The 9,850-nt window shown below is 35.0% G+C and overlaps 2 protein-coding genes across 2 annotated transcripts; both read right to left on the bottom strand.

Moving 5' to 3' along the window:
• Positions 1 to 1,391: 1,391 nt before the first annotated feature.
• LOC116159518 (peroxisomal membrane protein PMP34) lies at positions 1,392 to 2,906 on the bottom strand. The gene is made up of 6 exons (XM_031472509.1): positions 2,766 to 2,906; positions 2,605 to 2,717; positions 2,490 to 2,550; positions 2,370 to 2,439; positions 2,120 to 2,315; positions 1,392 to 2,067 (listed from the first exon to the last, which is right to left on the bottom strand). The coding sequence occupies exons 2-6, from the start codon at positions 2,659 to 2,661 to the stop codon at positions 1,606 to 1,608; spliced, it is 846 nt and encodes a 281-aa protein (XP_031328369.1). The 5' UTR covers positions 2,662 to 2,717; positions 2,766 to 2,906; the 3' UTR covers positions 1,392 to 1,605.
• Positions 2,907 to 5,599: 2,693 nt separating this feature from the next.
• On the bottom strand, positions 5,600 to 8,186 carry LOC116159150 (nicalin-1). The gene is made up of 6 exons (XM_031472082.1): positions 7,864 to 8,186; positions 7,629 to 7,816; positions 7,254 to 7,580; positions 6,074 to 6,688; positions 5,806 to 6,026; positions 5,600 to 5,752 (listed from the first exon to the last, which is right to left on the bottom strand). The coding sequence occupies exons 1-6, from the start codon at positions 8,027 to 8,029 to the stop codon at positions 5,614 to 5,616; spliced, it is 1,656 nt and encodes a 551-aa protein (XP_031327942.1). The 5' UTR covers positions 8,030 to 8,186; the 3' UTR covers positions 5,600 to 5,613.
• Between the last annotated feature and the right edge of the window lie 1,664 nt (positions 8,187 to 9,850).

The following is a 9,850-nucleotide window of genomic DNA, read 5'->3' as shown; positions in this document are numbered from 1 at the left end:
GTAGGTATTAATTAATGGGTAGGACACTCGTGAAAACGACGGAGTTAGACACACGACGCTTCCTTATAAAAATAGGGGAACATAAAAGACTAATCGAATATAGCGAAATACAAGATGGTTCGTTGTTATATAATTGAAACAAAAAATAGTCATGGCACTTTCAAATGTCAGAAAATTTGCCCACTTCATTGTGAACACCGCTGTATTAATACTAACTTTCTCATTATCAAAGTGATTGCCTTTTACTAGAATTAACTTTATATGCTCTAATTGTTATTTATTTAACTTCAAAAAACCAAAGTTGCTACGATTAATCGAAAGTAAGTCTTGATTATGGGAATAGAATCAGAAAAAAATTAATCAGATCGCAACATAAACAAAAAATCAGAAAGTGAATAGGTTTCAATGTACCTATAAATGACATCGAAACAACTAAAAATATACAGTTCTATATTAAAAAATCGGTTATTTATTTACACCGTAAAAATGAAACACCCTGTACATTCCACAATAATTTCTATAGATACGCAACTATCTATAGTTGATATTTGCATAAAAGGTTGTTTGTATATTTTTTACCAGGTATAATCTAGCAAAGATCGCCGCGCTGTTGCAGGACCCTGTACTGTATAATTAATTGCAACTTTTCTTTTGTTACATTGAAATTATCATAGTGTCCATTTCTAATTTGAAAAAAATTAAATTGGTTTGATTGATCGCTAGCTGTCTAAGGTCATTTAACACTACAAATTGCTGAATACATTTTATTTAAAATAAATCAACCAGCAATGTTTTTTATTATCTTTGAAAATTAATGCACACCATATAAAATATTGGTATTGCCACCTAACATTATTCATGAATTTAAGTATAATATTAGGACCCACCTCCTAGTTAATAATAAAATAATAAAAATACTGGACTAGAACTTTATAAATTTATTAGATTCTTTAATTGTATTAAATAATCACAAACAGTAATTAGACAGTCTCTCAGGTCTGTATCATTATAGGTACTAGGTTATATTATGTAGAAAATCACCTATGGTTCCTTATAAGTAATATTTGGATATCACAAGAAAACATACAAAAAATGTTTCTATTCAACATTATTCTACTTAAAATTAAGTACTGGCACACGGAAAAAACCATAGTCTAGTACGAAAATTAAATACATGTAAGTACTGTATTGGTTGCGACAGTTCAAAGCCTCACAATCAGTTTAACCATGGGATGGGAGGCAGAGTCAATGGTTGGCAATAACCAGGAGAATTCGTGGTTTGGCCATGTAAGTTTTGTTTAGTGTTTTGGGTTGGCAATCTCTGCTGAAAACCTGCCTACTAAAATTTAAAAAAAAATAGGATTACTCGATCTTCATTTTAAAAATTGAACTAAAAGATTGCAAGCACCCTTGCAAAAAATAATAATAATAACAAAACTATATCTTACACTACATACAGTAAACATTGACAATCAACTACACACAAATCTATACAATGTAAATTCGTACAAAAACACCACAGAGAACACTACTAGTATTTTAATTGCCCTGTATATGCAGATCAAATTTGAAATTAGACCGATCTATTTTAAAACCCATAAAAATTCATTTGACAATTCTCTTTTGCATCAGTAACATCACAACAAAACGAAAAACTTTTTCATAAGCTACAAACATTAATGCTGCAGTTAATACAGTTTGCCACAGTTTAGCCTCTAATCCCTGAAATAAACCTTGAGGCCCTCCCTTCTTTGCTATCGCCAAAAGTAGTGCCAACATGTTCATTTTGCCTTCCTTTCCGTATCTCTGACGTGTCTGAGCTAATTGTAAGGGATAGGTGATCACAGTTGAAACAGCTTTGGCAGTTGCACCTATCATAAACACTGTTGCAGCAGTTTTAGGTGAAACTCTCCTTTTCAAAGCTTCATACACTGCAAATTGTAGGGCTGGATTTATAACCAACATTAAAGATGGATAAACTCCTGACCATAATGCTTGTACGCCTTCGGTTCGTGATATGTGGACTAATCCCTCTAACAAGCCAGTGTAGGGCACTTTTTTATTCACCTAGAATTATCTATGGCTCAAAGTTCAATTTTCTCAATATTGCAAAACAAACCTTTAACCTACTGTTAACAACCCACAAGGGCGTTGTTAACAAGACATTTGTAACTCCTGCTAAGAGACCCAAAACCAAATCATTCTTAACAGAAGAATTGAGCATACTTTTCAGCCCATGGAATGTGTAAAAATATACAAAGTTTGAGGTTCCCAAACTAATTAATACAGGTTTTATGCCAGCATAAAGACCTGCTCTATGAAACAATGTTGTAATATCATAGTAAATTGCCTGCAGTAAACAAACTTACAGTCCTTCTGTCTGCAGTAGTCTTCGTAGTGCGGTATATGTACTGCAATCGTCACTGTTTGTATCTTCAACTGGAAAGAAACCGGTACAATGCAATCATTGATTTTTAATCAATTCTTACTCTGCTTTCGAAACCTTACAGTGTCAAGGGGGTAGAAGGTTGTCATTGCGACTACACTGCCCTGCAATGAAAAATCACAGTCTCTCTGTACTGCAAGTTACAATGAGATACATACAACTGATCCTGCGATTGCATGAACACATGTTTCGTATGCGAAGAGGTTCCGTGCCATTGCTGTAGTGCTTAACGAAGCGTTGGGCAAAGATTTGACCGAATTTTAATGAAACTGAATAAACAAACAATTTATTCTATAATGATCACCACTACCACAACTGTAGTAATTGTTACATTAAGTCCATCACTCTCCTCTCATTCTAACTAAGTACTAAGTGCAGATATATGAATACCGGGCATCAGCCCCTTAAGGAAATGAATTTTAACTTTTTTGTGCGCTTGCGCTATTAAATGACAAAGTTTAAAAAAAATTGAAATGTGGCTTTGGTGGAATGGACTGTGGCTAAATTGAAGCTGCTTTTACTAAAGGGTCATTTACATTGGACGAGGTTACTGGGTAGCTTCGTTAACGAGCGGCCCAGCTCATTCATGATTTTGGACTTTATCTGTCTGTCCGTCCGTCTGTGTACATGATAACTAGCGAACGGTTTCAAATTTTCCAATTCTGTTTTCAGTAATAGGTAGACAGTGGTCAAGGGCGACGATCAATGATTAAATTTTTGTGATTTGTACTTTCTGTCCGCCCGTCTGTGTTTGTCGCTCGTTGGCTCTATTGATTTGAAACAGTTTAGTCTAAACGAGTAAGCAAAGGTGCTAGCACAGAGTACTAGCTGCTAGTCAACTTACTATACAACTTAAGTACTATTATAGTTACAACTATATGCATACGAACTAGCAGGTGGCTCAGCTAGTACCATGCGAACATAAAAATACATTCAATTCGAAATTTGCGAAGTTTCGATTTCGAAGCTCGAAGTTTAGACATCATGCATAAAAAGACAAAGTGTCTTATTGTGCAATTAAAATTGGAAAAACCCAAAAAACTTCTTTCTTCAGCTGTACAATGGTAAATAAATATTTTAAGTTTATTATATTGTCTGGTTAATTAAACATGTTTTTTTTATACCGGTATGTATTCATTTTTTTCCATGTTGTACACTAAAAATCATTAAATATATTATTTGCCTTATGTTTGGTGTCCGAATTTAATAACTACAGGAGGTAACTGCGATTTACGTGCAATTTAGGTACCCCACCACCTGAGCTAGGACACTATTTGTTTAAATAAAAAAATACTTCTCTTCATTTTTAAATTTTTTTCTGTAAAATAAATAAAGGAAATAGAAAAGAATATCAATTATTTTTTTCAGCTCCTTTCTCCCTATCCTGGAAAAACTTTAAATTTGCCCGAAATTATCAGAGGTAGGTACTGTACACGACTCAGATTAACAAATTGTTAATCTCAGATTAACAAATTGTTAATCTGAGGTACACGCGACCTATATTGCGATCTAAAAAATTCAGGCCGTTTCACTCAAAATCCATGTCAAAATAGTTATTTATGTATTAAGGGCATACACGTGATGTTTATATTCTCGAGGGTGATGAGCTTTTTAGTCACCTTAAAGTATAAACATCAGTTTATGCCCGTGGTACATACATAATTTTATGTTTTACAAATAGTTTCCTTCGTCAAAGTAAAATATTCGTTTACAAAAAAATTCATTGTTTGATCAAGTATGCGTGGTTCGAATTTGTTAATGGATTGAAACCATCCAAACATCAAAAATGTAATTTTAAATAATTCAATTCATCGATAATGAAGAAGTTCCAGAAACTATTCCAAATAAGGCCCTGAAGTTAGTAGGTATATGGACATTTAATAATAATTGACGTTTCTAATTTTCAATGACCTGCAAATATTTGTTTGTTTTATCATTAAGTATCAATCAGTTGCTATGGTGATACTTAATGATCTAAGGCATAAGCCTGTGTACACAGATATAAAATGTGCTATATGTTAGTAAGACATAACATTTTTTAAATCTCAAAATATGTGAAATAATTGCAAATGGAAACCTTCTAATTTTCATGTCTACGTCTCAAACGGTTTGAGCGTGAGAGCTTTGGTTCGATCTTTAATAGTAATAGCCTGTATAAATAGAAGTTATCCACCTCTGAGGATGAAGGAAAGTAAAATTTGGTTGGTTTCGGAAATTTGATAATTTTTTAAATAATTAAAAGCATAGGATAAACTTTTTTACGTTTAATACTAGGAATTTTTAAAATGACACTACTTTGCTGAGATTTTTTGCTGTAAATTGATTCATGGTAAAAGAAACCTCCCTTGAAATTCACTGTTTTTTGTTGGTGGTCCGGATACAGGATCACAACTATTGGTTTTCTCAGCATGAAAAACAATGGCTGAAAAAGAGATAAGGAAGGGAATCAGCAGGTAATATAGGAACACCTTTGTGCTATCGGGAACGTAAATCTCTATACAAAAGAATTAGGTATGTGTGCCAAATTACAGCAAATGACTCAAAAAGTTTCTCCACATACAAGATACATTAATGTAGCGCGCTCGCTTTGAGACCTGTCCCACTCCATTTGCGTCCGAAGTTGATAACTTGGGCTCGTGTTTATGAGCAAAATAGACACTTTTCCAAAAATTATTCTCCAACCTACTTGTGTTACAATTTAAAAAATAAAAAATTAAAAAGAAATTCAGGTTTTAAAATTCGACTGCTCCGCAGGGTAACCTTGGGGGCAATTTGCGCATGCGCTCTTTGACCCAAAAATGGGTCCCCTTTCAACACCCCTAAAGTTTGTTCAATTTTATTTGTAAAACAAATTATTGCCGCGAAGATAATTTATCGTCTCGCGATTCTGAAAACGAAAACGTCCATTAGCGCTCGCTTCGCGTCCCTCTCCCCTTCCTATCTATTCAATGTACTTTGGTTGTACGGATAAACGCCCCCTTTAGGAATAAAAAAAAAGTGCTATAACATATAACAAAGCTTTACAACAAACCATAAGTCTAAACAACAGTTTATTAAACTTTTAACATTTTTAGAAACTTTCACTACATAGATATCTCTCTATGGCAACAAAGACAATATGTCATGAAGATGATAATAAATAATACCACCAGGTATAATATCGTAGTTTACTGAACTTTTTTCTTAAACGATACACTACAAGCCGCATTGTAGAAGCTTGGGAACTTTTGTATGCATAAGTATACACAACCTAAGTACAAAACAATTGCTAAGGTAAGAATGAGATCAAATATTGCCGGTTTAACACTGAAAAAAGAAATGGTTTAGTAAACTAGTGGTGTAAAATGGAAGTATCAAACCTATAAATATTGACTGTTCCTCGTGTAACTTCGTAGAACATAAAGTCCGGGTCTCTTTTGTCTGGTGTCAGGTGGGTTATTCGGACATCTCGCGTATACCTTGAAAATGCATCTTTGAAAAAGTTAATTAGCAAGTTATCTTTTCCCGATAGCAACTGGGCAGAACGTGGCTGTGCTGATAAGAAATCCATCCACGCGCTTAAGAAGCCTTCGTCAATTTGCTAAAAATTAATGTACTCATTTAGTCAGTGTTTTGTGACCGACTTACTAAGCTTTTGCCAAACAGTTCAGTACCGGAGACATTGTATATATGACTGGCGAGCGCCTCCGCTATGAGCTGTGTGTGTTGCACTAATCTGTCCAAATTGAAGTTTTTGTACGTATCTAAGATAGTCCCCCTCAGTAAATCTTTGTGACTTTTCAAAGACGACAAAGTAAATGCAGGGAGGCGACGTATACTGAACCTCTCGTGTTCCCACGCGAGTAAGTCATCAGCCAAATTAATTTTTTTATGAACCCCATCAACGTTAATAATAGTTTGGCGGTCTGCCGCCAATTTAAGTTCTTTGAAATACGTGGACGCAGGAGATCCCTCCTTTGGAGGTTTTGAGACGTGCATGTACAAGCCGTCGCTAGATGCAAGAGTGTCCAAGCACATAACGTACGAGGCGTCTTGTATTATTGACCCGTCGAGAGAATCCAACTGATCTTCTAACCATTTCTTACTCCCCTGGTAGTTTAATTTACCACCACCGCTTAACAAAAAAATTATATTGTACCTTCCGTGCGTCTTTGGATCTGCATACAAAATTGAGAATAGTCGCATTAATTCAAGTAGCACGACTACACCGGACGCATTAGAATCGGCCCCAAACGACAGATCCTACAAAACATTTGTAAATTATTTATTTTTTACTTTAATTCAGTGTAATTAAGTTAGCCCCCCACCAACAGAAAAATTAAAGTCATATTCAAAAATGGGTGCCTCATGAACAACATCAGTAAATTAAAAATGGAGTGCTAGTTGAGATAAAGGTGGATCTACCCCAAAAAAAAAGACGAATGCTAAGTGAGAACTTGTTGCTGTGAAACAATAACTTTAACTTAGCAAAGAAAATCAGGTGCTATGTCAAAACCAACCTAGTGATTGAACATTATATAAAAAAAAGATTGGGTGGAAGGGCGGCCCTCGGGGGGACCAAAACAATTTTTACAATTAAATTAAATGTTCAAAATGGATCGTTTGGGAGTCCCAAAATGTGTGTACTTTATTAATTAGTTGCTCAGAACCAATATTGTTCTTTTTTGGTTGGGTCCAGCTGGCCCCACTCTCTTCGTTTAAGTTACTGTTGTTATTCATGAGCAATAAATAAATAGGGTAATAAATAATATGTGATAGTTTTTCTCTACTGTGTGGGCCCAACTTGATGACATGATGTAAAACTTACAGGTGCAACACCAAAACTGTCATAATGAGCAACAACAGCAATTGTGGGTGTTTTACCATCGACAGTATGACCCGGTAAAGTTCCCTGAATACTATTTATTTTAATATCAGTTTTGGGACTAGGGGTACGTGGATTTATCACAATTTGGTAACCATTAGCAGCAATGGAAGTAAACAATGCTTCCGTAGCAGACTTAGTCTTATCCTCTGCGGAGATCACAGTGGAAATTTCCCCGACAATGTTTTCCAAATCTGGAGTGGAATTAACGAAGTAGACCGGTATGCTTACTTCCTGAGCCAACATTGCATCTTCTAACACCATTAAGTGCTACAAATTGCTGGGTAAATTAAAGCCTCGGGTTGGTAATACAAATACCTGCTTCTCCTCGAATGTGAGCTGTGAGAAATCCTCCGGAAACACGATTAAAAGTGCACCAGCTTTATTACGTATATTACGGAAATAATCTACTGTAAGGTCCTGCATGCGGGTAACGACACAGTGCCTCGATGTCGCCCAGCTTTGCAGTGATCTGGCTTCTAAATTAACCGATGCACTTCTACACCCTAATTTAGGTTAAATCAATAACTCCATAAACTCAAATTATATTTACCATGTGATTGTCCATGCAGATCGTAGTGCTGCATTCTGTACACTGGAAATTCGTATGCGGCGGAGACCGGATTAATGGGTGAAATAATTATAAACATTGGTAAAACTATTAATAAATAATAGGGGAAATATCCCTTAAATAATTCCTCAGCTTCTTCTATCCACATTTTTGTCTATGGGTATTTTTTGTGGATATGGTTACACAACACTTTATCACCTTTGTATGCTAATTCACTAATTATTCACTTAATTACTATAAACTTTATTGCTTATCACATGGATGGTTGAATTGAATTGTACAGCATGAACTCAAAAGGGGTTAATTTGTAGTAATATTGATTGATGTATGAAAATAATTGCTGAGTATTTTATTCATAAAATTGGGCATGTTTCATACAATGAAATTTATTTTTATTACAAGGAAAATTAATAGAGGTCGCCACGCACAAATTGCACAGTACAACATTATATAGAACCATTGAATAAAAACACTATAAGAAGCCTAACCCCGTGGAAATAAAGCGCGACAGAGTTTGAACTGAGAATATAATGGGAACACTGTCAATAGAGTCGATTCTTGAACTGAGAAGAATGAGAATTTGCTTTCCTCCTATTTACCGCAATGAGAGTTCGGCGGTCACAACCAATGCGGGTGCAAGGGGATTTGTGAGATTTGTCGCGCTTTCTTCCATAAGCGTTAGGCTTCTTATAGTGTTTTTATTCAATGATAGAACTTTGTAATTGTTCCAATACAAAAGAATATCTGAGATCACTTGTCCCTCATCCAACCCATGTATTTGGCTAATTTTTATTGTAATAAGTTGATCTGAAATTGAAGTAAAAGTAGTAATCAGTTCACAATAAAATATTTTCCTTCACCTACTTCTCTATCTGCCCATGTTTTCAACTATGCTTGTGACTGTCGGGGGGGGGGGGGGCACGTGAACAATCGTATTTTTTAAAATTAATGAGAATTTTTAAAAAAGTATTAGGTTCGAGCCCATAGACCCGCACCAAGACTTAAAAGCCATACAAAATATTCGATAATTGTGCCAGACATATATACAGACCGAGCCCGTTTAAATAATACATAATAATAAATATACTTTATTATGCTATACCTATTTATTTATTTTAGACTTTTATTGAGGGGCGGGGTTCAGCCAAGGCTGCAGTACCAACCCAACCCACTATACATTTAGGTACCAATATCTATGCCCGAACCCAGATTCGAACCAGAGACCCTTAGTACCGCAGTGCAGCTTCAACTGAACTGCGCAACACGGGCGGGCCTATAAACAAAAATCGTTTCAACTCCACTTTTATATTTTTCATAATTAAAGCTAATTAATTATCTAGATTTATTTTACTATTTGAAATTACTCCAACACCCGGTACATTTTGGTACTTAGGTAAAATGAACATTATGGAATCTTAAGAGGAACTTGAACATAATACAACTTGTTCAAGGGCCACAAAAGAGGAAAAAGAGTTTATATTTGACTTCTCCTTACCTTTATTTCCCTGTTAGAAAACTTACAAATCATTGCGCAGTCTGCCCATGATTACACTTGATGTTAAAATATGCGATATGTTTGCCTTTACTATAGAAGAACCTTTCGCTAACATTAAAAAGAAATATATCTATAAATAAGAAAATTGACATTGCGTAGTTTGCGCGCACATCTGATTTTTACAAAGTGCGATATGCTTTTCTTTACTAGAAGCATCTGTACTTAAAATTTCAAAAAAATATCTCTATAAATAAAAAAGTTGACTTTGCACAAATGAATAGTCCAGATTTTCTTGGTTGAGGTGCCAGAGCTATAAGCTACCGAATACAAAAAGAACTAACTAAATGGTTTGAAAACTGTAGTAGTTAAAGGCTCGGACGAGTCTGTCTGTCTGTCTGAATAACAAGACGAGAAATGAACCATAAGGGCTATGAAAAAAATTAAATTTAAAAGTGCACTCTTCGCCTCTTGCTC

Source organism: Photinus pyralis, unplaced genomic scaffold (genome assembly GCF_008802855.1).
Source record: "Photinus pyralis isolate 1611_PpyrPB1 unplaced genomic scaffold, Ppyr1.3 Ppyr1.4_LG1, whole genome shotgun sequence".
NCBI classification, from domain to species: Eukaryota; Metazoa; Arthropoda; class Insecta; order Coleoptera; family Lampyridae; genus Photinus; species Photinus pyralis.
Note: the sequence above shows the minus strand (reverse complement) of the source record. Positions and strands in the feature narration are given on the sequence as shown.